General features: G+C 34.9%; 3 protein-coding genes across 9 annotated transcripts; 1 reads left to right on the forward strand and 2 right to left on the reverse strand.

The window, feature by feature from the left end:
- Positions 1–58: 58 nt before the first annotated feature.
- On the reverse strand, positions 59–5,058 carry LOC117160131 (cGMP-dependent 3',5'-cyclic phosphodiesterase). 2 transcript variants are annotated; one of them, XM_033340620.2, is made up of 12 exons: positions 4,703–5,058; positions 4,314–4,430; positions 3,324–3,565; positions 3,066–3,175; positions 2,850–2,989; positions 2,592–2,778; positions 2,322–2,503; positions 2,068–2,252; positions 1,708–1,972; positions 1,288–1,575; positions 1,055–1,200; positions 59–773 (listed from the first exon to the last, which is right to left on the reverse strand). In XM_033340620.2, exons 1-12 carry the CDS (start codon positions 4,808–4,810, stop codon positions 512–514), a joined length of 2,232 nt encoding a protein of 743 aa, XP_033196511.1. In that variant the 5' UTR covers positions 4,811–5,058; the 3' UTR covers positions 59–511. The 2 variants fall into 2 exon arrangements, with proteins under 2 accessions (XP_033196511.1, XP_076483963.1); XM_076627848.1 differs by lacking the exon at positions 59–773 and having other exon boundaries at positions 1,078–1,169.
- On the forward strand, positions 5,054–27,425 carry LOC117160129 (uncharacterized). Of its 5 annotated transcripts, none has more exons than XM_033340613.2 (21): positions 5,054–5,141; positions 5,561–6,121; positions 6,350–6,650; positions 6,795–7,027; positions 7,248–7,440; positions 7,515–7,681; positions 7,852–8,047; positions 8,143–8,334; positions 8,419–8,516; positions 8,599–8,700; positions 8,778–9,014; positions 9,178–9,273; positions 10,164–10,393; positions 10,726–10,936; positions 11,016–11,131; positions 24,408–24,687; positions 25,242–25,439; positions 25,544–25,720; positions 25,810–26,012; positions 26,273–26,407; positions 27,288–27,425. In XM_033340613.2, exons 2-21 carry the CDS (start codon positions 5,933–5,935, stop codon positions 27,340–27,342), a joined length of 3,609 nt encoding a protein of 1,202 aa, XP_033196504.1. In that variant the 5' UTR covers positions 5,054–5,141; positions 5,561–5,932; the 3' UTR covers positions 27,343–27,425. The 5 variants fall into 5 exon arrangements, with proteins under 5 accessions (XP_033196504.1, XP_076483959.1, XP_033196503.1 ...); XM_076627844.1 differs by lacking the exon at positions 27,288–27,425 and adding an exon at positions 26,467–27,274 and having other exon boundaries at positions 6,795–6,964; XM_033340612.2 differs by lacking the exon at positions 27,288–27,425 and adding an exon at positions 26,467–27,273.
- On the reverse strand, positions 10,663–18,600 carry LOC117160132 (uncharacterized). Of its 2 annotated transcripts, XM_033340622.2 has the most exons (5): positions 18,437–18,600; positions 13,226–13,397; positions 12,845–13,038; positions 12,423–12,754; positions 10,663–12,322 (listed from the first exon to the last, which is right to left on the reverse strand). In XM_033340622.2, exons 1-5 carry the CDS (start codon positions 18,448–18,450, stop codon positions 11,619–11,621), a joined length of 1,416 nt encoding a protein of 471 aa, XP_033196513.2. In that variant the 5' UTR covers positions 18,451–18,600; the 3' UTR covers positions 10,663–11,618. The 2 variants fall into 2 exon arrangements, with proteins under 2 accessions (XP_033196513.2, XP_076483968.1); XM_076627853.1 differs by lacking the exon at positions 13,226–13,397.
- Positions 27,426–27,429: the final 4 nt, after the last annotated feature.

Consider the following 27,429-nt stretch of genomic DNA (forward strand, 5'->3'; position numbering starts at 1 on the left):
TCTACCGTGGAGGGGTCGTCATGTGACAGGTTATTCCATGGGGGTTGTGAGGCTCAAATTTGGTTTCTATACAAATTGTTAGATTTTATTTGAATCTCAAATTGAAACGCTCACTCGCGCTATTGGTAGTTTTAGTCTACGTTGCGACGCGTGCGCAGCGCAGGACGTGACAATATAATGTTCATATTTTCATGTATTTAATAACAATAGGTAATATATCACAAAAAAATGTTAAATACTAAATACATATTTAAGGAACACGATTTTAAAGAATAAAATACTTATAATTTATAACATACTTATGTACATATATAATAAATATAACATTTCACTGTACATGAAATTTATAATAAACAGTTTTAGAACGCCTGCGTTCTTGCAATAAATAAATTTTTTAAATTTTTTGTATATCTAGTGATTAATAGGCCTTTTCTATTGCTTTTGAATTTAAAAAATCTTATGATTTATATATTTTAAAAACTTTTATATTCATGGTAAAAATACCGTGTATTTATTTTATTGTATACCTACTATTATTTGTTGTTTCATTTGATTCTAATTTGATAGTAGAATTTCTTGAGAAATCTGTATTACTTTGAGCATAAAGTTGTAATACTTCTTCCTCAAAAGTAGGATCCAGTAGGATAGCAATACCTTTTGTTCCTGCTTTCATATATTTTTGAAATATGCTTTTAGACACTTCCCATAAAGCTCGATTTTCTTTCAGCACGTCAACAAGTGGTTGTACCATTGGAAATAATGTAGAAAGATTACTAAGAGACAAAATAATAAAACAAATCATATGGAAGACTGAAATTAACTAAATAAAGAGAAAGGTTTATATATTAGGTTTATATATTCTACTGTCTTCACGAAACATCACTGTCTTTTTTAATTAAGAAAATCTTATCTCTTACAAAAATACTATTCTTCTTTAATTATGCTTGTTATGAAAAATAGATCTTAAATCCGATTTTTTGTCTTTAAGTGTATATTAAAAATAATAGTATATACATATATTGTACAAAGACAGTTTCTTTTAAAATATACTTACATAAAAAGTGGAAGGACTATATTTGTAATGAATTGAACTTGTAGGTCTGGTATAGATGCTCGTTCTCTATCCATCATTTCTATGGGGGAACTACCCATACTTTTTTCTAAATCTCCTTGTGAAAAAAATTCATCATAAATTTGTTCCTAACGCAAAGTCAAAGAAAAAAAGCACATAAGCTCTTAAATATATTATTGTCTTCGAAATTTATCTAAACTTAGACCTCTACTCACTGCAGTTTTTTTAGAAACTTTCCACTGCTTAGTCTGATCACTAAGATCACAACATGTCATAAGCATATTAAGAAATAATCTCTTTCGTTCAGAGTCATTTTGGTCAAATTTACTTCTAACCATCTCTTCCTGTTTGCCTACCGTTCGAAAGTGGCATGCTAAGTCGGTTGCAAGTATATTATTTTTCAGTAGATCTAATGCTTCACTATACTCTTCACTATTAACGTTCTCAAATATATTGCACCCTTCTTTATTTAAAATGCACATGGTCTGCGCAAAATGATGTCTCTGTTAAATGAGAGAATAATTATATTATATTATATTATATATTATATATTATATTATAATTATAAAGTTATATTGTTATCACATTTATGTTCAATTCTTGTTACAACAGTTTTGTTCTTAAAGGTAATTTACCTCCATTACAGAACCTTCAGAACTATAAAGACTAGCTAGAACCGTAGAACGTTTAGTTTGAAATGCATTATTTGTCCCTCTATGATCTATATCATGACATAAACATGACACTAGAAAAACTAAAGCTTCCAAATGTGTCATATAATTCTCATTAATAAGATTTAAATTTTGTATTAATAAGTATCCAAAATGTGCAACAGAAAATGCATGTATCCAGTTATGATATGGTGCATCTCTGTATCCTTTCTTTACATATAATATAAATCTGTAACATTTGTATGAATTAATATTCTATTTCTGTAATGTTAATCTTATGTTAAAAGTTGCATAAGAGAACATAAAACTTGATAGTTTTATTACCTCGTTAAAGTTGATAATTTCAGTTTCCAATAATTAATAAGACCTAAATCATTAAACATTTTAATCGTGTAACAAGGCATATGTTTGTAAGGTACACCTCTAGGACTAAATTCAAATTTATTAAAATCTTTTATATTATGTTCATCCTTACAACCCAATATCTCTTGAACAACGTCTTCTTCCACCTGCATGCGTGATGTTTTATTGAAAATAAGAGCTGATGAAAAGCTCTGTATATTTTAACATAGTCTTACCTTCATGTGGTACATCATTATTTCGTTACTAAGTTTATTCCGTGCTTGAGCATCTTGCATTTTTTTATAAACAATACTATGCATTATAGAAATACCACAATAGATACTAAATGCTGTTGCAACTTCTTCATCAAAGACATCAAAGTATAATCCATCCTTTTTATTACAAAGCTGTGCAACTCCTATAATCACAGTCTTTTAGTTTAAGAAATAAAAAATTTAATTTTTATATTTCTATGTAATAAAATTTATAATACAATTTTTATTTACCTACAATTCCACTTTCATCTCTAATTGGAAAACATAAAATATTTCTAGTTCTAAAGCCTGTTACTTCATCTACACCACGATAGAAAAGAGGATGTTCATATGCATTTCTAATATTAAGCACTTTTCCAGTAGTTGCAACATGACCTGCTATGCCTTGTCCTATTGGTATTCTCATTTCTTTTACAGACTAAAAATAATTGTGTTTATTTTAAATTTTATTTATGAGATGTAATGTTTCAGTTTGAACTTTAAACTCACTTCTTTCATAGCAATGCCATCAAACACTTTAGCAACTAGATCCTGTTGATCAGGATCTAATAAAAATAATGAACAGCGTTCTGCATTTGTCAAGTTCCTGGCTTCAGCCATTATTTCTCTCAATAGATCAGAGAAATCTCCTATTTATTAATATGTAAGATGTAATAAATGCATGGGTTTTTAAAGTATTACTTATTTTAACTATGATAACATTACCTAAATGTAGGAAAAGTTTCCTAGAAACGGCAAGCAACTTTTGACACTGGTGTTTCAATCGAGTTTCCTCATAACATTTAAATGAATTTAGAAGAAATCTTAGGCAAAATCTACATTAAAGAAAAGATATTTAAATAGGTTGGAAAAAATATTTTTAATTCAATATAATTTTCATGATTTATAAAAATGCAATAATACATGTGTACAATAATGCTTTCTAAGATAATTAGTATTTCGTATAATAAAGAAGATAATTACTTAAAACATTCTTGTACTATTGCACATTTACATGTAGTTTCATTTTCTGTATCATTATCAATCAAAGAAACTAGCAACGCTATATGGTTCTGCTTAGGATGTTGTATAGGAATTGTTAGAAACGAATTTGATACTGGACATATTGGTTGAAGATGATGTAGTAATTCTTCATCAAGCATTGCTATATCCGTAGTAGTTGGCTTTCTGTTTTGTATAGCTTTACGTAAAACATTATTTGATACCTAAGAAAGATTATTTAAAATTATATACATAATAAAATATGAATTATTTTCATCAACTATTAGTTATTGACATATATAATCAAATATCTTGATTATTAAAATCTTTCGATCTAGTAAAAAAAATGATTATAATTTTCATATGCAATATTATATCTTAATTTTTATTAATTAACATAAATTTATTTTAAATTCTATCGCTTGTATATATCTATAACATACTTTACAATGAATTAATTGCATTGTTTTGTCAAAAGAAGATTCATGTGATTTGATTTCCAAATAAAAGGTAAAGTGTGTGTGTGTGTGTGTGTGTGTGTGTGTGTGTGTGTGTGTGTGTATGTGTGAGCTTCATAAATTCATGTAGATAATAATCTGAATTAGAACTTTTGCATAGTTCATTTGAAGTTTTATCACTAATGATTTGTTTTGTATGGCTTCTTTTATGTACATTTCTATGAATTCTATTTGAGGATTAGACACTGCTAAGCACTCTCTATTTGCAATATAGGACAATTCTTGAAACTACTAAGATTAAATCATTAAACTTAAAACAATGATACTTTCAAAATATATAAATTTTATTTCAAACATCAAATATTAAAAACTAAAAAAGTTTAGAAAAGCTCCTAAAATTAATCTAAAAAATTACAAATATTATTTATTTTTTATTATGATTGTATAAACATTAATCTGTAAAAGGTAAACAATCTTATTATTACAACTTATACTATAAATAGCTGTTACTTACAGGAAACCTTAATTCTCTATCTAAAATTTTTTCTCCTATTACATGGATTACCATCTCCTCTGATTCGACTAAAATTGGTATAAGAAAAGACAATTTCGTGTCTGTTGCAGTTTGTATCTACAATATTGGAAATTATAATTCAAACAATGTTTCTTGTACCACAAATATTTTAATAAATTTATAATGATTCAATTATAGCAAACAATTATATAAAATGTACTGTAATAGATGAAATAAACCTCGCGTTTATATTTATTTTAGAAACATTTTTATAGGAAAATATCTTGATCATCAAAATTTATTATTAATAGGAAATTCCGACTCTTTTAAGAAGAGGCATGCTTGCCGCGAAAAATTGTACACATAGAAATGATGACAGTATTACTCACGTATTTGTTTAATTTTTGTTGTACTTGGGGATAAGAAAGACTACATAGTTCTTCTAGAAGCAAAAGAATTTGTTCCGTCTTTGGCATGTTGAAGTCGATTGAACTCATTTTTAATTAATTCCACCGTTTTTTTTTTTTTTTTTTGTCGATATCAGAATTAGTATGAATCGTATGATTTAATCATATCACGATGTATCAGTCGTGTTTTCTTCAAATTTCATGTTTCGCGATACAACATAATAATCGTTTTTGAAAAAGCTCTGCAATTAGTTTAATGATTATAAAAGATATCTGTCTTGGTCATTTTTTAAATTTAAATTGACTATCAAAACACGGGACAATTACATACTGCGTAGAGTTACTGCAAACCTCTGCAGAGCTTTGCATTCTGTAGTAGAATTCTTCAATCATGAATAAACAAGTGACGTGCGCAACTAAGGTTTACATCTTATACCACTTTTAAAATTTCTTTTCTTTTCTTTCTGTTTAAAATACATTTTTCTCATATAGGAATTTAATGTTTACAATATACTTGATATAACGTAATTATTATACGGTTCCTTTTAAAATATTTCAATTGTGTTTAGACTATGTCACACTTCATAAAACATTCAAATGTAAATAAAATCATACTGTACAAATGTATATAGCTTGAATGTCTGTTCTAAAATATATTATAAATGCTACTTTATTGCTTAATCATTAATTGTTAAATCGTTAATTATGTAAATTACTATAATCTTTTTGAACGCATAAATTGTAATATGTACAACATTCGTAAACAATATTTGCATTCTATAATGTTGGTAACACTTTTGAATAATATTTATGCCTAACATGATGCGTCTTTTGTTCCAGAAAAAAATATAATAATGTACAAGGTTGTTCACGTAATTAATAGAGAATGGTGCAAGTGTTTAATAAAAAAATCATGGCTGTTTTAAAAATGGAACATTTTGTAATGGAGTTGCTGATTTAATGAAGAATGATGAAATGCTGTTGTAATATCTTGGTTATATTACAATCAGTTATTTGAGAACGTATTATTTTATTAATTATATGTTAAAAAAATGATTTTATAATAAATTTCATATAAGTGTAATTAAGTTCCAAAAAAAGAAGCTGCAATTATTTTTGGAACATAAGTTGTAAGACAAAATAATCTAAAAGCGTTATTTATCGTACATTTATGAAATAGAATAAAATAGATATTTTATAAAATTTACAAAAATGAGTATGGAAGATGAATGTAACGTAGCTGCAAGATATCGAACTGTCCGCAAGCATTTAGACAGTTTAGGATACAAACAAGCACTTACATTAGATTCACTTCCTTTGATAGAAAAGTTATTGGCTGATTTGATACAAACAACAGAAAGCTTAAAGCATTTTAAAAGCATTGCTCAAGAAAATATCGAGGTCTGTATCTTTGTAATTTAAAATCTTTTACTTTTAATTTTAATATAAATATGTATTTCTAAAACACCCTTTGTATGAAACAATGAATATACCATTTATACAATAATCAATTAGGGAAATATGAAAGATATTTTAATATCTTTCGATCGAAAGATAATAAAGAGAAAATTATATTATTAGATTTTGTTATTATATTTACATAATTTAATATTTGTATCATATAAATAGGCTTATACTCAGTTACAATCAACAATTGATCCGTACAAATGTGATAATGTAAGGCTAGTGCAAGAATGTAACCAGCTTCACTTAGATTTGATAAAAGAAAAGGAATGTCATCAAAAGCAGATTAAGGACCTGAAGAAGGAAATATATAAATTAGAGCGTGAATGTAATGATCTTCAACTGGCGTCTTCTCGGAATTTACATAGGATTAAAGAGCTAGAAGCTGTATCTGCTAAGAAATCAAAAAGAATTTTGGAACTCCAAGGAAAATGTTTAAAGCCATCCGTCAGTAATGTTGGCCTAGGTAAATTACTTTTCATTTTTTGATATGTTTGAGATTATTCTTTTACAAGATGTTCGTGATTCTAGAATACGACTTTAGAATATGAATATGTAAAATTTAATGCTTTTAAATATTGTCAAATTGTTATTTTTTTTACCATTACAGTTTCTAAGAAACGTCCCGTTTTCCCACTACGAAGACCAGTTATAGAAAGTGAACCGTTACCAAAAACAGGAGTTAAAGTTACTCCGTTACCAAACTTAAGTGTGGCAGAACCAAAAATTGTTGATTTATTAAGCATGGCAGATCATAAGATGAATTGTTTGAGTCATGAGGTAACAAAATTGAAGGGAGATCTCTCTTTACAAATCGACAATGTACAAACATTAAAAAGTCAGGTATATTACTGTTAAATTACATCTGCATGAGTTTAAATTGCTCCTGTTTGCATGTAAGAAAATGTATATAACATATTGAATATTTTAATTACTATTAATTAGAACTAACAGTAAAGGATGTACAGGCACTAAATATATGCATGTTTATTTAAATTTGTAAAAATTGATAAAAATTGGTAATAAGAATAGATACAAGTATACTATAGAAATATGTTTACAGCTAACTATGAAGGAAAAAGAAATTTTGCGACTGAAGAAGATGTTAGAAGGAGGTAGACCGTATCTGGCCGTTTCTAAAGATTGTGCTTGTAAAAAAGCAGAAAGCAGTTTTGTAATGTCCAGTTATAACATAGATGGTAATGAATTAAAAGTTCTTCAACAAGAAAAATTGGAATTAGAACAGCAATTAAAAGGTAATCAAACTATGTTGTCTGTTTAATGTAAAATCAAGAAAATTCCTTATGTACGTAACTATATTCTATTACAGAAGCTTTAAATAAACAACATGATGCTATGTCTCAAGCACTTAAACTTGCTGATCGAAATGAGGAATTAGAAAAGGAATTAAGAGATATAGATCACATAGCATTAGCTGTAGAAGCTGATTGTAATTCTGCAGTTAAAGAAAACAATAGGAGAGTTTCTAAATTGCAGGTAATAAATCTTTATAACGTTTTTAAAGACTACACCCTAATATTTACAATAATAATAATAATATTAATAATAATAATAATAATAATAATAATAATAATATAATAATATCGTAATTAATAGTTACAATTTATTGCATTATAATTATTGTTATGGAATTTATATTCCTGCAGGAAAAATTAGAGAATGTAATGGCACGAGTACACGCATTAGAAGCTGAATTAACTGTTGAGCGTAGAGAAGTACAAGAATTGAGAGCAGATCTAGAAGCTTGTAAGCTGGAGAAACGTACTATTGAACGTACTTTGGAATCTACATTAGATGAGAAGAAACAGATGACTGACAGGATAAATGAGTTAACAGTGATTGGTAAACAGAACTTTTATTTTCATACGACGATTATAAATATAATTAAATAGTTTCATAGTTAATCAGTATTGCTTTTTCTTTTAATAATATTATAGAAAAAAATTTAAATGATGAAATCGAAAGATTGATTAAGGAAAATGAAAAACAAAGGCAAGATATTATTCAATTACAATATAGTAATAAATTATTAAAGGAACAAATAAATAGAAGGGAAATATTATTAGACGATGTCTGCATAAATTTGAAAGATGCTAATGAAAAGGGACGAAAGAATGATTATGATAGAGGTAAAATTATAAAATATAGAATATAATAAGAAAAATAGAGTAATTCTATATTCAAAGATTTATCAATTTATTAAAAATCATCAGGGCAAGGTAGAACAGAATTTCAAGAAGCATATAAAGGAAGAGATCTTCTTCAAAGTATAAACGATGCTGGATATGAAAAAGAAATTGAAATAAATGATGTATGTTTCATGAAAAATATTTCTTTCGTGCACGATAGTTTGGTAATTATAGAAATATATTAACTAGTATTTACTTTATCAGTTACAACAAGCTGTGGAGCAACTAAGAAGGGAACGAGATTTTTATAAAAATGAATACAAGAATATCAAGGATAACTATAACAAAACGATTGAAAAAGACCATGTAAAGTGTTACCCGTTTCTTTTCGCACAGTTTTCTTTAATACATATGTAATATTTTATCTTTATTTTTAAAAATAGGTTGACCTATGGTCGCGAATACGAGAATTAAAATGTGAGTTAAACGAAAAGGAAAATGCATTAGATGAATTACAGCGAGAAAAGAAAGACCTGCATCGTGAAAAAACAAATTTAGAAACACGTTTACAAACTTATAAAACTGAACATAAAGCACCTTATCGACCTTGCAATGTATGCAAACGTAGTGTTGGCTGTAATTGTTCTCCTCCGTTAATGAGAGACGTTGGCAAGACAAAGGTAAAGGGTGTGAATAATTTTGATGCAACAATTGCAATTCAGAAAATTGTTATTAAAATTACTTTATAATTAGAGAAAATCCTCATAGCTTTATTTGAAATGTTAAATGAATACAACGTTTTTAAGAATTTCTAATTAAATTTATAAAAGTAACATTTTTTAGAATATTATTGAACGTCTGGAACATGAACGGGACATTGCACGGGCAGATGTCGATCGTTTAATTGAAGAACGCGATGCATTACGTGAAAGATTAAAGGTAATTCGTAAAGTTTATTTATTGGTGAATATAGGTAAATTTGTTATTATAAATGCTCCTTATCGTGTCATATGAGAACATGTTATCCACTTAACTCGGAACCCGCGCTCGCGAGAATATATGAGAATGGTAATAGCATACATGTACGCTTGCTACTACAATCAAATGTCGCTTGTCATCTATGAGTTATTGTTAGAAATATAATTAAGCGAGAACACAGAGCGGTTTGACTGTCGCTGAAGCACTTTAAATTTGATGTCACGACAAGGAGAAAACAATCGTCGAGAAAGCGAATCCCGCGTTTTCGACCGACAATTTCATGTACTTGCGCGCTCCCGAAGCTTCAAAGCAAGCGAGCACACCCGGTTCTGTTTTCACATGTAGCTAATAACATTTTCTTAATAACCGATATTTTGCATTGTGCTTATCCGAAATGTAATTGCGACGTAATATTTTTTTTTTATTTATTTAAAGTTGCATTTAACTGCCGAAGTTGTTAGCGAATTACAATAGAATTGTTCACATTCTTATAAACATCGAGGCTTCTTTTTTTTTTTATTTCGTCCGGTAATTTTCGCTTTTAACATATTAAACATTTTCTTCTACGCCGTACTTGAAAAATTATTTACAATCACATTCTACAAATTGAAATTCTATCTATCTGATTTCGGATCGCTCTTCTGTGAGTACGTTGAATATAAGAATATGGAACAAGGAGAGTAATTGAGATACAATAAGACACCTCACAGAATTCGTATTTGGAGAGACCAGTTTTAAAAAATGCAAATTAATTCAGTTCTCGTACTGCAGTGGCTGAATCCCTTCGGACTTGTCGGCAAACGGCAGTAATTTCATATATGGCAAATTCATTATGGAAATTTGTAAATTAGATGGCTGCGGAAGCACATACATCTGAACAACGTCGTCTGAAAGAAAACTTGACCGACGTTGAAACTCGATTGAAACAGATAGAAAAGGAACGACAAGAGCTTTTACTTACGCAAGGAGCACGAAGAGCAACTATCAATGGACTAGAGGATCAATTACAAGATTTGCGAGAAGAGTTAAAACGGACTAAGCAAGAATTAGGAACTCAAAGAACACAATATTTTCAACTTCGGTATTACTTATTAGGTTGTCCGAAAAGTGTCTTTCTTTCACAAACACGTTTTTTACAACGATGCATCCTTATACAAACATGAAACTTAATCTGTCGAACGTTGTGATCTTTATTTTGATAGAACAAAATTGACCATACGTAATTCAATAAAATAATATAAAACGGAAAATGTTGTGCATCCATTATTTCCTTATAAAACGAAAGATACTTTTCAGACGACCTAATATTTTTCATGAAAGAAAAACTTTGTAGAGAATATAATACAGAAATATTTCCTTATGATTTTCTTTAGTATTCAGTAGATACATATACATAATTAATAAATATGATAGAGCTCTACAAGATCAAACGGATCAGGCTTTGGGAGATGCTCAGAATCAATTGACACAGTCGGAGTCCGAACTGAATAAGACGTTGGACCGTAATAGAACGATGGAACGGCAGCAGTTGGAGTTAGAAAATCAAGTGGAAGAATTACAACAAGAAATTAACAATCTTAAAGCAAATATGACACATTTGGATCACGAAAAAGATCAATTGCTAGTGAGTAATAGATACAATTATATTGCAAAGTATCCAACGACACTTACGTATGATGTAACGAATAAGTGAATTTTGTTAGATGGTATTGGACGAGAAGACAGAAAGGATAGCTACTCTAGAAAAAGAAATTCTGATGAAAGAAGAACAACTAATAGGAAGCGAGCAACAGATTCACGATCTGCAACACAAAAATCAGTGAGTATCGTATGTATTTATAAAATTTGACACATTCTAGAAAATCTTATCAGCTTTCAGAAATCTAATTACTATATTCTAAAAGAGACACCATAAATTGTATATATTTACAAAACATTGGCAGTAAAGGTGATATTTAATTATTAGATTTGACAAAAGTCTTTTCGCATACATTTATAATAGAGTAATACTAAAAATAAGTACTAGAATTATATTAATACGAGTATATCTGCATAACAAATTTTAAGACGGTATAGACTTAAACTATGGAATTAAACGAAAGATTTCATAGCACTAGGATATTAAATAAATAGAAATTCGAGGAATTCACACGAGATTGTTGAGAACATTTCACGCGCAGCCTTTATACAACGTTATTTACACGTAATATCTAAAAAAAAAAAAAATAAAAAGAAGTGCATATCAAATAGTTCATTTTATCATCAGCATATTATTATTGCTATTATACGCAGTCTGACCTCTTTGCTTAAAAGTTTATCGACTTTACTCTTCCATTGAGAAACTTAGCTAAACTTACTGCGGGTGGCTGACAGCCACCCAGGGAGAAGAGATTATTACTTTCTAACTCAGAAATTTGTGGACCGTCCGTGATTCTTTTGTATCCGGGTCTACATTCGCATCTTGCCCTTGGCTCTGATCCTTCGTTCTTCCATAAGCTCTGTTTTGGCATTCTTCGTGCAACCAACCATTCTCCTGCAGTACACGGACCTTGTGTATATAATTTGTAACAGGTTTTATTTATTTCCACCATTCCGGGCGTAGATTCGCAGCTATCGTTAATTTCTTCGGAACATTTTTTCGAATCGGTCAGTATATTTATACATCCACATACTCCATTGTAACTGATTCCATCAACAGATGGTCGTATATTATAATCATATAAAACAACTTGTCCGTTCGGACATGGTCCTCTGGTTCCTATTTTGTAACACGTCTTTTCTTGTGAAAAATACAGTCGACCCCGTTTACAAGGCACAGGGATACAAGTGGTCGAATTTATTAGCATATAGCCGTTTTCGCAAGGTCCTTTTGTGTAAAGTCTGTAGCAAAATCCATTTTCATAGAGAACATGACCTGGCTTGCATACACACTTGGCTTGAACTATTTCTTCATTGGTTATCGTGTTTGTTACAATAAAGTGATGCCCTTGCGGACATGGACCGATACCGCCTGTGTTAATAAACGAGTACAATATAATAATGTAAAGTAACGATAAATAGTAGAAAATTGGAAGAAGCTTATGCATCATGCGTATTTTGAATTGTCTTACCTAATTGATAACACATCGCAGTTGGTTCATGGTAATGAGGTAATTCAGAGTGACAGCCACATACGCCACCTGGTAAAAATAATTCTCCAGGTTCCGTACATGGGCCTTTAGTGTAATGTTCGTGGCAACCACCCACACTACCCGCCCAGTGATATCGTCCAAGTTCTCCATTTCTAGAGCAGGAACATACCGTTAATCCGTCTTCGTCTATAGCAAGGAGTTCACCTTTTGGGCATGGCCCTTTGCTATATTTGGGGTAACATTTGCCATCCCTAGGCCAGTAGACTTCTCCTTTCCCCGTACATGGCTCTGGATCATGACAGACACCCCACCTTTATTAAAAAATAAATTAAATTTAGAGGGAAACTTTTTATGTTAGTTACGCTGTACGAAGATCTGTTAGATTCGTTATATCGTAATACCTAGACTTGCCAGAAGTCTTTGGAACGGGTGCAAAAAATTGTCCTTTCGAGCAGGATGCTCTCGTATATATTTTATGGCAAAGAGCGTCTCTAGGAGATTGCACGGTTCCTGGAGGACATCTGCATTCAGCTACAGTTCCACCTCTACCTGCAGCTGGACCTAGTTCCATTGTTTCTGGGCATGGTGCTCCAATCTGTCAAACAAGTCTATAGTCTATTAAATTATAATTAGAGATTATTTATTATATTTCTCGACCAAGTGTAAACTCAATGTCGGTCGGTTAAGTAAAAAAAGAAAAAGAAAGACGAGAAGCTGCTTCTCTAATGTACATTCTATTAAGAGAACTCGAATGACTCTGTAAAGAGAAATGCAGCACCTGCCTGGAATATTTTGTAACACTTTCCATCCGGCGGCCAAAATAACAATTGCCAGCCACGTGGTTGAGCGGCGCAGGGATTGCTTGACGGATCTGCCCATGGTGGAGGCATTATCGCTGACTTAACGCGAACAATCGACGCGAACCCGATAATTACCAATACATCTGGTAAAGCGCTGAAACGCATTTAACGAATTCATGTTTAGTTGAAATTGAAACTCACGTATAAGATATTAAAATGGCATTCTAAAGTGTTTAGGGATAACATACATACAACAGGTTTGCTACACGTTTTTAGAATTTAAATTAGAATTTGTAAGGAATTTGTAAGGAATTGTATAAAATGACATGAAATAGGAAAATAAGGTTTCAGATTTTATCTCGGTCGAGCACTTGAAACCGGGAAATACCGATTGCGATAGAAAATGTTATCGCGTATTCGTGTCTACGTATGTCAAAATCGAGGGTAGTGGTAGAACAGAGCAAAAGCACGACAGAAATAAAATGACCATACTTTCACTGTTTCACTATGGCAATGGCATTGTCCCTGGTGGCAGGGCTCGAGATGACGACATGCATGTACAATAAGAATACCATTCTCTATATATGTGCCGTATAACTGTTGCAAACTGAAAGCAAAAACACTTTTCTCTTTTTTCTCTTTTGACTTTACCCATTTGTAGACGGAACAAATAACTTTAAACGACATTCTTGAACTAGATTGGAATCGGTAATTTTGTAAAATTAAGCTCGAACGTATTAAAATTATTTGGTAGAAGTTGGAAGTTTTTCTAAAAATAGAAACGCAATATAGGCAACGAACGTTTTATCACATCGATTATGAACCATCGAAGATCACGGTGTATTTGATCCTGGCGATTACGCTTTTGGCGCGCTTTTCTTCCCAAAATCAAGGAAACGATTACAGGATACAAGAAACCTTGGCACTTAGATCCTGATAGTTGCTAGACAAGCTTTCCTCGATGCAATAACTTTCCATTGCGATAACGGAACGAGTTTTACCGATTGCTCGCTAGTGTTTTATTAATCGCGATTCTTAATTTATCGCGCTCTGTTTATAGACTGGTGTTTCGAATAGAATCGTGGTACTCTTGGTTGAAGAAAACGTTTGATTCGTTATTTGACAGCGCAGATAGTATTATTGGAATTATAGAATTACGTAAATTACGTAAATTACGTAAATATGTATATTCTAACGATCTTCGTATTTATGGACAATATCATGTAAACATCGATGAAAGTTTTAGCGTTTATATATTACGAGTATATTCTCAAATCGTCTAAATTTTACGGTAAACAAAATGGGATTATTTCACGTGGTTGCGGTTTGTAGGAGCTACTCATTAAGGAAAGTCGCACGGTTACCGGAGAACTATCGCGGAATGTCGAGCTTCCTTTTCTTCCTGTATAATTATTAGTCTTCATTGTCAAACTGGTGTGACCACTTGGCGCAAATAAAAAGTGAGAGTACTAGAGATTTAGTAAGGTAAGGCAATCTCGGTTACGCATTCTCTTCTCTACACGTGTCTTGTTCATAGCCACACGAATAAATATAATATAGATATATTACACGTACAACGCTCTATTATTAATTATTAATTATTAATTATTAATTTGCTTCATCATTTGACAAGCTTCGGAATTTAGATGTAGAATTTCCGTTAATTTAGAGCTAAATTTACAACTAATTAGAACGAGTCGCACATCCTACGCTTCACTTGGATTTGTTGAATTTTCAACAAATTATGTCAGTACCGTTCAAATATTTCAGTTCTGTTTATCCAGGTCCTTAGAAGAATCAAACAGAATCAGATTCGAAATCTCTAAAGTCTGCGTTAAACATTCTAAAGAGAAATAAAAGCTTTCGTAGAAAAAGAAGGAGAAATAGTATCCATCATTGTAGATTATATTTATAGCCGAGGGTTAATATCTGTGTCGATTAATTACCGGAATAAAGAGGATATCAGTGAATAATCTCATAAGCGAAAAGTAAGGATATTTCTATTCGAATGAGACGTGGGATTCGCGTCGATTCATACGATCATTCGTAGGGTCAACGCGTTTTATTAATTGCTTTTATTAATTACTTGCTGAGAAACTGGGGGGGGGGTATTGCGTCAAAACTTTCACGTTTATTGCATTTTAATGCGTAAACGTATCAAGATAAATTACTATGTTCATTTAGCCGACTAACTGAAAGAATTTGACCGGGATTACGTAAATGCAGAGTTTTGAATTTGTATTCTTAAATTACTCGTAAAGTTGCTTTCGTAACTCTTCGGTGAGCGAATACCATTGAATTTAACGAATTCGGGATATCTTTTCAAAACGAAGACTAGAAAGGGGTCGAAGTTACTAGAATTTTCAAATATTTCCTAATTAACAATCGAATATCGAAAAAAGTGTAACTATAGCGACACGGTTTGCAATAATGACGGCAGTGTTCCGGACAAAATTATTAGTGTGGGTGTTTGCTTCGTCTCTTGCATTCTACTTACTTTGATATTACTCGGGAGTAGCAAGGAATGTACGAGGATAAATACCGTCGATGATATTTATTACGAGAAGAAACAACGATCATGAGTTCCTTCAAAGGTTATAGTTGTCTGAATCGTAACGACGACGGACGATATAGGTATGATTCTTCTGTCATTCGTTTTCCCATTGTATTGCTATACGCGTATTATGTGGATTACTATTATTGAATCTATGACAGATTTCTTCCGCCCCCCTGCCCCCCGCCCCTTCGAAGAAAGAGGATTTATTTGCCTCCGTTCTTTTTAATTTTTTTTTTTTTTTTAAACTACTTAAAGACGATTTTTTACTAACACCGTAATAATTTTTTAATAACACCTTCGAGTCCATTTCGTTTACTTCAACTTTGAAGTTTAACGTTAATTCGCGCAGCTAATTTCGTCCAAATAAATGGGTTTCATTTGCAGATGTTTTCACAATCATCTATATACATACATACATACACATTTATACCCTATGGGTATTTCGTATCGATGTTATTTCATATCGCACACCTATTATTTGTCGTCACATAACTGTCGTGACATAACTCGTCCCCATTTCTCGTTGGTCCACTGTTCGATGTGTTCGTAGCTGTTTCGCGTCTCAGCCTACCTTTCAGTTTTTATTCTCGTTACATAATAGTAGATCGCGCGCGTAGATCCGATAAAAATCAGTAGCGTTATGCCAGTAGCCGGACGCATTTTTTTTACAACCGAACACTTTTACAATCTAGCCGTTCGTTGGCGGGAAGTTCGACTAAATCAGATTCTAGGATACTGCTTGCACCTACTACATACGTACTTGTGTATCTTCGAAAAGCATCAACATAATTGTTTAACTTGTAACTTTCATTGCCAACCAACTTTCTCCTTATTCACGCGGTTAAAATGTAACGATTAGCTGTCGTTCGTTCGGTTAGACGGATGAAATTTGTCAAGTTTGACGCGGTTGTTGCAAACATATCAGCTATTCGAAGCGAACGTTAGGATTTTCTCGCTTTGCTTCTCTTTCCTTTTGTTTGAATATTTTTTCGCTCCTTGTCGTTCTTAACGAAGCGTATACTTAGCATAGTATCAACTTTGTTCGTTTCGTCTAATTTCATTCGATGATCGCTACTGCTATTTCAACGATCAAACTGTGCCTGTCTTGCCGGTGTTTTAAATACCTACGTGACATTTCTTTCATATTCAACGATTTACACGTTTAAACGATCAATTGAAATCTTAGAAACAAGATATCTCTCCATTGCCGAACTATTATCCGATATCATGTCCATAAACATTTGAGAATGGAATTATTTAGCGAATTTAACCTGTAACGATTTGCTATTTTGCTACGCACGTTAAGTTCCATTAATAATCTCCGTGTATACTTTCACGACAAAATTTGCAATTTCTCAGTGTTTCAATTTTCTCTTAACTTTAGCAAAACAAATCGGTCGTTATTTGAAATTCAATCGATCGAATTATAATAATTTTCCATAAAGCTTCTGGCAACTGTTACCTTCGTTAAAATAAAAGTCTATATAAAATAAAGTTAATTAACGAGTTTAACCAATCTGAAATTCTACCTGACTTAGAGTAACCTTATTAGAGTAACTCGGCTCTTTCATTGTCTTCTTTCATTGCATCCCGTTGTGTCCTAGTTAAGCCGCTCTAGTGGCAAGATTACGTAACAAAATCGATGTAATCGACGAATAACATGAAATTAAATTAAACCGAAGGATCTCTCGCAAAGATCAGGTCTTGACATTTACGTTAGAGAAACGAAACGATCGTTTCAAGATTAGTCATGTTGCCGTTATGCAACTTTCACCGTAAACACACACACACAACAGGACATCTAACCTTCTAAAAAGTAAGAAAAGAATTTTTATAAGAAATATAAATATATAAATATAAGAATTGATTAAATACAAGAAGGTAAAAATATTTGGTAGATGGTTAAACAAAACGATGTTTTCAGAGCTACTGGGTAATACGTATTCTTATAAATATTAACGAATTTCTGCGAAATCGAAATTCCACGATCTATTATTGCGAGAAAGTAACGAGCATTGCCTTTCATGAAGTTATATATTTGAAGTTAATAATTGCGTTTCTTGGTACGAGTTTACCAGCCACGGTATCTCTTTATAGTATGTTCGCTTTTTAATCGTATCGTTACATCGTCTTCACGATACAGGCGAGTTATCGGGTATTCGACATTGATATATTTTAAATGAAATATGCTTTCTATCGTCACAACTCACAACTCACAACTCACAACTCACAACTCACAAGTCACAACAAATTGCCTACACTCTGAGTATATTATTTGCGTATAAAAGATGAAAATCTGTTAAAACTTGTTGTCAGAGTCGAGTGAATATCTCGTCGATGTCCTTTTATGCAGATTCAGCGGCACCCTAACAAGAGGGTAAATTTTTGCTTTTCCTCCATACGTATATTACACTTTTTGTGTTTAATTCGACAATTACGTGACGATCTACGCGAGAGAAATAAAAACGATGTTGTTAGATATACGTCGAAAAGAAACGATTATAAAATGACGTATCCAGAATAACGGAGAAAGAAATTCGCTGGTCTGACATAAATGAAATCGTTCGTTATCGATACCGAACGATATTGAAATTTCGATTCGTAGAAAATAAAGAAAATGGTAAACGATGACTTACAACGTGGTTCTCATGGTGAAGGCGATTAAGAGTGTAACTTTTTAGTAATCACATGACAGATATTCACGAAAATTGATCGTGTCGTTTTATCGCGGCCCTTTGACATGCTGCGATCGACACGAGGCGCGCACGAAACGAAGAGCGGCGATCGTGTTAGTTGGAGCACCGCGGCAACACTGAACATCGACTTGGAATCAGCTCCGCGGCTTCGCGCTGTTACCTAACTTGCCCGAGACAAGAACCGAATCTCCTAGATCGGCACTCGTCTCGCTTTTTTTTTTTTCGTAAGTTCGTTCTATCTGCGAATGGATTGCGATTACGTCGAGCAAACGGCTGAAATAAAATTCTCAATCGCGCATAGCACAGCTCTGCATATCGTAAACGGCTTCTCCACTGTATACGGTCAGCACGTCACGTTCCTTAGTGCAGAAATCCGCCGTCGCGTATCCGGTTCGATACGGGCGAGAATCGGACAGGGATCCATGATACGACGACGGTTGGACGGTTCGACGGGGGCGATAAAGTTTCGTGCGTGGGTTTTCGTAACGTTCGACGCACAATGGGAATGAAGTCATGCTTGAATATTTTCCAATCCATTTGAAATCTGCCAGTACCTAATAATCTCCTATTTACGTTTTACGTTTAATTACTACGATCGAATTGCGACACGCGGTGACCACGTGGATCCTCTGTAAAATCGATTTGCGAATGTACCGCCTATTAGATCAGGCAGAGACTCGCCTTAATTCTAAATAAACTGTACTTTCGCGGAAACGTAAAGATAGAAGAGGCGAGTTTTTGTTATCGATCGAAAGTGTCTCGGATCTAGGAATCGGATTATGCGTGTAGCATCGCGTGACGAAGAAAGCGAAGATAGCGGCATATATCGAGACTAAAGGATCGAGTGTAAGTTTTCTCCATTTACATAGATATCGACTCTAGTCGATGCGGTGGATATAGCAAACTCCAGCGAGTTTGTATCGAGTAGCCTCCCTCGAGCATTCTCCAGTCGTGAAATTTTCTTCTCCGAAGAAAGAACCGGGTACTTGGTACTTTCGTCGTCTTACGACCTCCGGAAGGTCGCTACGGGCATCCAACTCCGCAGGAACGCGCTTTCGTCGACTGAGTCGCGCGTTGCATAATTCGGAAAGAACGACAGCCAGAGTCCGGCTGGATCGACTAACGGAAATCGCGTGTAAGTCTCGGATCCTCGTGTACGGATGTTCGTAAACTGACGTCTTTGTGCCAAGAAGCAATCTCTCGGGACCTTTGAATCCGTTAAACGATAGTTACGTCTTCCACGTTGCTCGTCCCAAATGGATGTTCTTCCTCTATTGGCAGGATGGCCGATGACCGATGGCCGATCGCTCGATTAAACGACATTAAACTTTTTCTTCGTATTAAACAAGCGTGCGAGTGTTTTTAGAAACGCTATACGACTCGTTATACTCGTTATACTACGTCTGGTAAAAGTTGAACCAAACCAAATAATTTTTATTCGCTTTATCTCAAAATCCATTTCTACGAAGATCGAGCTTCCGCTTACGCGACGATACGTTCTCGTCTTCTTTCTCTCGTTAAGAATCTATATATAAGTGGTTTTTATCGCTACTGCTTTCCTTTCGGTAACTCGTAGAGTTATACGAAACACATTGACGGAAACCGATTCAACACCTGTTCCTAGAACATTGATACTAGTTGCGAATGTCGAGGAAATGTTCTCTCGTCGCTCGTACTTTGCGATATTTCTTTTTCCTTGGTTAACGGGATATTGGAAAATACAAAATTTATACAAAATATAGCAAACAATAGGAAGAGAAACGTACGAAGAGCAGTCTAGTTCACGCGTTATTGTGTTATTACGACGACGACGACGACAAATACTAGTTTCAAGTTTAAATAAAAGTTTAGTAACTTTCATCTATTTACCCATCTTAAGATATTCGGCAGCATCGTCAAACTTTCTTTGTCCAGATTACCTGATTATACAGCTCCGAACGACACCCGCTCGACAACGATATTGTCAGAAACTTGAGTCGTTGGAACTCAACTTGATCTTGTTCCACCGCCTAATAATATTCAAATACTTGCATTCCCTCTCGCGTCCTTCAATTTTTAACGTCCGAAGAAAATCTTAAAGGGTTGTACGTACATTTCGTAACTCAAGGATTAAATTGTCAGAATTTCGGAACTCGTGGCGAGTGCGCGAGTAAAACGGAAGAAAACCAGCAGCTTGGATGAAGAAAGAAACTAACTCTGTAGGAGGTGATACCTTTTGTATTTATTTCGTATATATTATGTAACATGAATGTTTTTTGCAAACCGAGAGACATTTTGGGAATGAGACTTTTATACGAAGATTCGAAACGAGGCGACGAGCAGGGGCTCTGTTTCGGGGAGAATCGTCTAATCTCTAGGATCAACGAGTCGAACGCGTTACAACGTACAGTTGGTACGAGCGTAGAGTAACCTCGCGTAGTATGCATCCTGTTACGAGTGCTTCTCACGTGCTTGCGTCCCCTGCGTTTCGAGAAACCGTGCAATGCCCTTTGCCTGTGATGGTAAAGGTGAATGGCATCTTTAAAAGGGCCGTTCGTTCCGACTTTCTGACATTAAGCAGCGGTAGATAGAGAATCGTGGCCAGGCCGGTCGATCGGCATAGATGCCGACTCATCGGTTAAGGGTTTAGGACAGGGCGATGCACTCTGCCGTGTGAACCATTTCGTGAACTTCCGAACACCGTGTTTTCCCACGTGCTGCCTAGCTTCGTTTCTTCGGTAAGTTTGCTTCTTTAGTTAGACGGCAAGTTAGATGGGAAGACGTTTGATCGATTTTACGTAATCTGGACGTAACAAATTATAGTTACATCGTCCCTCTAGCGATAAGTAAGCACGCGAATACGTAATTATTCCACGAAATAACGAAATTTCATTGCTTAACACGACGTATTTTGGCGTATCCGGGTCACGATCGAATTCAAAGGATAGACGGTGATTTACCAAAGGATTTACCGCGATACCTATCCAATTACGTGGCTACGTTTCGTCATATTCCGAGGTCAGATCTATCACGATAGCTCGGAAATTCCACGAAAGAAATTCGAAATGATCGCGACACGATCGATCGCAGCCAGACAAGCCTCTTTCGTTGTTGTCGCGGCTTCGATTTCAGGGACGTTCCTCGGAACGAACGATCAACTAGAATGAAAGTACGTGTCGCTGAACGACGCGGTGTCTAGCGGGACGAGACGCGCGCGCATGACCTTCGCGATCGCGCCGGAACCTTGAATTTCTTCTCGTTCTTAATTCTTCTTTATTGCCTGTTTCCTTTTTCTCTCTTCAAAGACTATTGCCTACGAAGAAAAAGAAGACGAAGGAAAAGCGCGAAACTTTCTTATTTCGTAGAAAGCGCAAGTTACTCGCCACGCTTATTAAATTATCGTAATACCGATTCATCGAGAGTGCTGCTGGTATACGCTCGTGTCGTGATTTCTTTTTGCTTCCTCGGCGATGTATCGTACGCGCGGCAAACGTAACTGCGTAAATCGAACGTTTCCAACGTTCGATTCGCGATTATGAAAGTACCTTGTTGGAAGATAAGTAAACTTTTACCGCAACTAAACGAGGGGGAAACGAACAGCAGCGAAGTTCCGCGATCGTTTCATCGGTCGCGTACGACGTATACGAGAACTAGCGTTTACACCAACACCATAAATCGCTGCATTTTCTTCCTTTCTCTTTTATCGATCTTTTCCATACGTTTCGTACGCGCGTATATCTCTTCCTGTATCCGGCGGATGCTGATTCTCCACGATCCGTGTATTACTCGCTATAAGATATAATTCGATACCTGAAATCAATATTATTAATGTATTTTCAGGATATTTCGAATAAGATATTTCGAGTAAGATATTTCGAATCGTCGAATATTCTTATTTAGCCGTTCGAGTGAAATGTTGCATAGAGCGGTTATAACGTACGATGGGCATTACGAGAACGTCCGCCCTGACGAGTACAAGCCTCTGCTGCTTTCTACCTTGCTCTTCCTATTTCTCTTATATAGAATAGTTCGCTTTCCTGCGGCCGACGCGATGTAACTGGAATTGGTGAAAGAAAGCGAGACAGATAGAGAAATTTTTCCGTCTAATGTTTACAGCAGGTGTACGCGCGTTGCATCTTCGCGTTGCATCGATCAGATCCGACGAAATCATCTTCCATATGTTAAAGTTTTTAAGAAAAAACGAGCATCCTCGTCCTGTCGTCCATTTGTTTCACTTTGCCGGCTATTCGAATTACATATTCCCGATCCCGATATTACCGCTAATGAAAATTCAGCGGTTACGCAATCTACCTATCATATTGTATTGCATCGGAAACTAGTATTCTTCTCGTCGCGTTTCTTCGCCGGGTCCGTGACACAATTCCGCTTGTTCTTATCATACGGTTGTAATCGATCCTTCGTCCATTGTGCCACTTTACGTTTATTTTAAGTGCCGCGTACGTTCTCCGCGTCTTCGTGTTACGTTATATCCGATTTTTCATAAATACCTGCTATCTGAAATAATTTCAGCATATTCGTTAAGATTCGTGTCGTTAAGATTCTAGCAACGTATCTCGTGCGACGTATAATACCATAAAAATATGGAAACATATTTTCCACGACATTTATTTATGCTGACATACGCTTGATTATTTATGAAAAACCGTAACGAACGCACCTACGAGACATTTGTGCGCATCGGGTGCGTGCGTGAACCGCCGCTTCCAGCGATACCACCGCAAACGTCTCGAGGTTATTTTCACTTTTATCGTATAGAGGAAAAGGCGGCATCGTACGGACACGGATGATCGAAGGAAGCTGCCGCGCCAGCCCGGCATCCAGCAAGCACGTCGAGATGAGAGAAAGTCGTGTCTGTTCGGTGAACAGGCCTCTCTCGCACTTTTTCCTTTTTCAATTCCTGCTACTATGCGCCCTATACTACGCGTTATTGCCGCTTACATAACACGCGGACGCGTAATCGACACGCGCGGATGATCCACGATAGATGATTACGCTGTGCCGTAGCACCGATCCTCTGCCATTTATCTCGATTATCCTTACGAAATGCCATTTTAATATATTTCATTAGCTATATTTTTATCCTCCGCGGCTAAAACTGAATTTTCGTAGTATCAAAAATTTCAGCATTCCGTTTGTCGTCCGTCTGTAGCCAGCTTCCACGGTAGCTTTTTATCACGGTAGGATTTTTATACAGACAGAATAAACGGACAGGCGAATTTATTGGATCGTACGGATAATACGTGTCTGGATATACGTTAAATATCGTTTAAATCAGGACACGTATTCGCTGTAGCGTGTAATTGAAAGGCATTAAAGTCGCGATTCGTCAGTAGCTAGAACGTTTTAATAAGAAGAGACGCGCAGCCGATGCGCGTTGCGACTCGATATCGGCTTTCTACCGCTAGTTTCTTCCCTCCTTACGTATTCGGCTTTTTCTCCCTAATAAAGTCGTTCTCGCCGCTACGTGATGCACAAACGAAACGAAATCTGGCCACGTAAATATTTCTTCGAGAAGCAAAATTACGCAACTTCGGCACGATAGCCTGCCTAATTCGTCGACATGCTCATGCTGCCCTTGTCCTCTTTCCGAACAACGATGAACGTGGCTTGCGCCACGAGGGATGAGCGTGTGCGATTCGCATAACCGAATAGACACCGATTCGATATTGAAACTTTGACGCACGGTATTCGTTCACCGTGTGTGACAGGTTTGACGAAAACACTCCGCTCCTATTCCACCTCTATGCCTACTACTTACTCATCTATATTTGATACAGGTTTCGTTGCTTCTCTTTTACGTTTTGAAATGCTTGGCCGAAATCTTCTTAAGAATTCCTTTCGTACATCTTTCATAACACGGTTCGACCAATTCGACCAATTCATTTACTTGTTACTTTTGTCGCAATGCCAGAATATGCGTGGATCAAAGCGCGGATCAGGACAGACAACTGAGATCGATGCAACTGGAGGTAGAAAATCTTCAACGACAATTGCAAACGGCGTCGTACGACAAGGAAAATGCTATTCAGGAAAATCGACGAATACAGGACGATTTAGCCGCGGCTACTTGCGAAGTGAGAAACCTGCAATGCGAGATAGAAGCGTCTCGCGCCGAATCCTACGATCTGAAGAGACAGCTTCAAACGTACGTTAGCGAGGTCCGCAGAGCCGAGGAACTCCTTAACAGAAAGGTGATTTCATTTCATTCGTTCGAATTGTTAGCGCCGTTACGAAATTTATTACTTTTTCATTTCTTATAACAACTTTTTCTACCAGCAACAATATGTTTTTCATTAACTATGCACAAGTAGCTGGTGGAAATATTTTTATTTGACAGATTTACGATACGTATCGCATAAAATGTCGATTGAAAGATAGTACCGATTTGATTTTATAAATGATATTACGTTTATATTATAATAATATTATCTTTTGATACAAGATCTGTCAAAAATAATATTCGTCCTATTCGTCGGCGTTACGAAAGTACGATGAAAAATAAATATATTTCCTGGTTATCGATACATTAGCTTACGAAAGAACTAGAGTCACGATATAAACGGTATGTCGTACAAACATTGGTAAAACTAGGTATTATCGATATTATTCGTTCAGAAGATAATACGATACTTTGCTTTGCTAGTTCTTTCCATCGTTTTCACCCGACTATGCATTTCTTATCAAACGCGTGTAAATGTCAAATACTACCATCTAGCAATACTCGTAAGATCCATCCACTTCGCAGGAAAATGAAAGAACGGAAATGTTAAATCACTTCAGAAGTCTAAGTTTGGAAGCAACCGTTTTAGAGAACAATAACCATAGTTTGGAGTCTGAAGCAGCCGAAGCAAGAGGAGCACTGCAATCGGCTAGGGATCGACTGTTGGATTTAGAACGACAATTGGCGGACAAGGATAGTTTGATAAGAGGCTACGAAACGCAGGTTGGCCATTTTTTTTAATAATTTTCATTTTCTCTATCCTATATCGGACAAATGTACAAGTTTCGATAGGAAACCAATGTTATACGCTGATTGAAATTTTTTAGATCAGTGAATTGACCCAAAGCGTGGCCAGTATAGAAACACAATTGCGTCAGCAAGGAGAACAGAGGCACAGAGCAGAAGCTGATTTAACCGCTGTTAGAGATTTATGTATGAAATTGGATCAGCAGAAAGATACACTTATGCAGCAATTAGATGATAAAGATGCGCTTAAAACACAGGTAAACATTCGTGGATGAAGGTATTCCGATATAGCGAGGAGCGAGGATAAATAAATAAAAGTAATTTGAAATTTACGTTCCATCTTCAGTATGATATGCAAATTACTAAATTAAAAGCGGAGCAAGCCGTAATTCACGATCAAATGAGTAAAGACTGCGCGACGGTCGAGCGCCTCGAAATGCTATTGGATCAAGCAAGACAGGAATCTATAACTGTGCAGGCTAATAATCAGGAACTCCAAAACGAGGTGTCCAGATTGAGACAGAAAATGTCTGAACTTCAAAGTAAATTGTAAGAAGCTTAATTATTATCTAGAATGGTTAAGTATCAGTAGGATAATTTTCCCGACTAAAACGATTAACAGGTTTCATGCCCACGGTAAAGCGAGGCGATTGATCTTTGAACCTTATCGTTGTTAGCGAAAAAGTTTCTGGCATTTTAATCCGTTAACCCATCATAACCTATGAAACCTGTTAATTAACAACCCGTCGACTAACCCGTATCCTAACCGCAATGTAATTTTTTTTCTTTATCTTCTCTAAACGACGCAGATCTTCGGAATCGACGAAACTTCGGCAATATCAAACTCAAGCTGCGGAATATTGTAAGCAAATCAGCGAACTACGTAGACAAGTTACGCATGAAAGATTCGATCGTGCGAGGAAAGAAGAAGAACATCGTAGCAGGTACGTACATATCGGGAACTCGGAATAGACGAATATTTTGTTCGTTATATGATTTTTAGATACTCGGAAGGTCTCCCTGATCCACTCGTCCAAACTCCGCTTCCCAGTCAAACTAACGATCAAATTCCTAATGAGACGATCGATGTAAATCACAGGTAGAAAGAAACATATTTGATGAAATAGTAACGACTTTAGATGCAGAGGCGGATTTCTTCGTTGTTTCCATACAGTGTGTCATAAAATTGATATTCTTCCTGGACACGTTTTTCCGTTTTCCGTTTTTCGTTTTCCGTTTCCGTTGTAAAAAGTCCAAAATTTGAATTTCAACCAAGTCATTTTCCCCCTCTGCATTATTTTCTCAAGTTCAAGTGATAAAAGCGAAAACTTAAACTGCCAGGCAAGTAGACTGGCTGAAGAAACCTTACACCGCGATCCCCAAATATCCCCGTACACATAGTGGCACGCGATCGGTATTCGAGAGACATTCTTTTCCCTTGGATTGCAAGTGTTTGCCATCGAAAAATGTCTTGCACCATCCATCGTCGAACAAATCGCCATTTGCGCCTTCTATTAACGAAGCAGACGTCTCGAAACAGAATGATTTTAACAAATGTCCAAAGCCTTTCTGATTGTACTAAATACTATTTTGTATATGTCCTGTAGTAGTAGTATAGCCCTACTAGTAATTTTAATACAATATTTCTTTGCATAGAAATAATAAATAAATTTCAATGCTACGTCAAACAGTATAATAATTTAAATTTTAAATTTATTCCTGCGAATATTATTCACAGGACAGAAATCGACAATAAATTGCCTAAAAAGATCTCTTAATGCTTTCCACTCGTTCAAATCTTTTTCGTTTTTTTTTTATTTGCAGGTCTTTTAATTCAACGCCAGACAGTTTTAACGTAGATTCAAATATGGTCGTATAAAGTCGTTTAACCTACTCTAATCAATATAGATATTTACAGAATGAAACAAGCAGAGAATGCGATGGTCAGACTGAAAAACACGGAATG

Source organism: Bombus vancouverensis, chromosome 2 (genome assembly GCF_051014615.1).
Source record: "Bombus vancouverensis nearcticus chromosome 2, iyBomVanc1_principal, whole genome shotgun sequence".
Taxonomy (NCBI): domain Eukaryota; kingdom Metazoa; phylum Arthropoda; class Insecta; order Hymenoptera; family Apidae; genus Bombus; species Bombus vancouverensis.

What these genes read in the sequence shown, in the direction of transcription:
- LOC117160131 (XM_033340620.2), bottom strand. Translation starts at nt 4,810, where the DNA reads ATGAGTTCAATCGACTTCAACATGCCAAAGACGGAACAAATTCTTTTG. An exon ending in GAAACTTTTCCTACATTTAG is followed by an intron (nt 2,990 to 3,065) that starts GTAATGTTATCA and finishes ATTAATAAATAG; the next exon opens with GAGATTTCTCTGATCTATTG. An exon ending in AAGTTTCTAAAAAAACTGCA is followed by an intron (nt 1,201 to 1,287) that starts GTGAGTAGAGGT and finishes ACTTTGCGTTAG; the next exon opens with GAACAAATTTATGATGAATT.
- LOC117160129 (XM_033340612.2), top strand. Translation starts at nt 5,933, where the DNA reads ATGAGTATGGAAGATGAATGTAACGTAGCTGCAAGATATCGAACTGTC. An exon ending in AGGAACTCCTTAACAGAAAG is followed by an intron (nt 24,688 to 25,241) that starts GTGATTTCATTT and finishes TCCACTTCGCAG; the next exon opens with GAAAATGAAAGAACGGAAAT. An exon ending in AAGATGCGCTTAAAACACAG is followed by an intron (nt 25,721 to 25,809) that starts GTAAACATTCGT and finishes TTCCATCTTCAG; the next exon opens with TATGATATGCAAATTACTAA.
- LOC117160132 (XM_033340622.2), bottom strand. An exon ending in AAGACTTCTGGCAAGTCTAG is followed by an intron (nt 12,755 to 12,844) that starts GTATTACGATAT and finishes TTTTTAATAAAG; the next exon opens with GTGGGGTGTCTGTCATGATC. An exon ending in TGCGATGTGTTATCAATTAG is followed by an intron (nt 12,323 to 12,422) that starts GTAAGACAATTC and finishes TTATTAACACAG; the next exon opens with GCGGTATCGGTCCATGTCCG.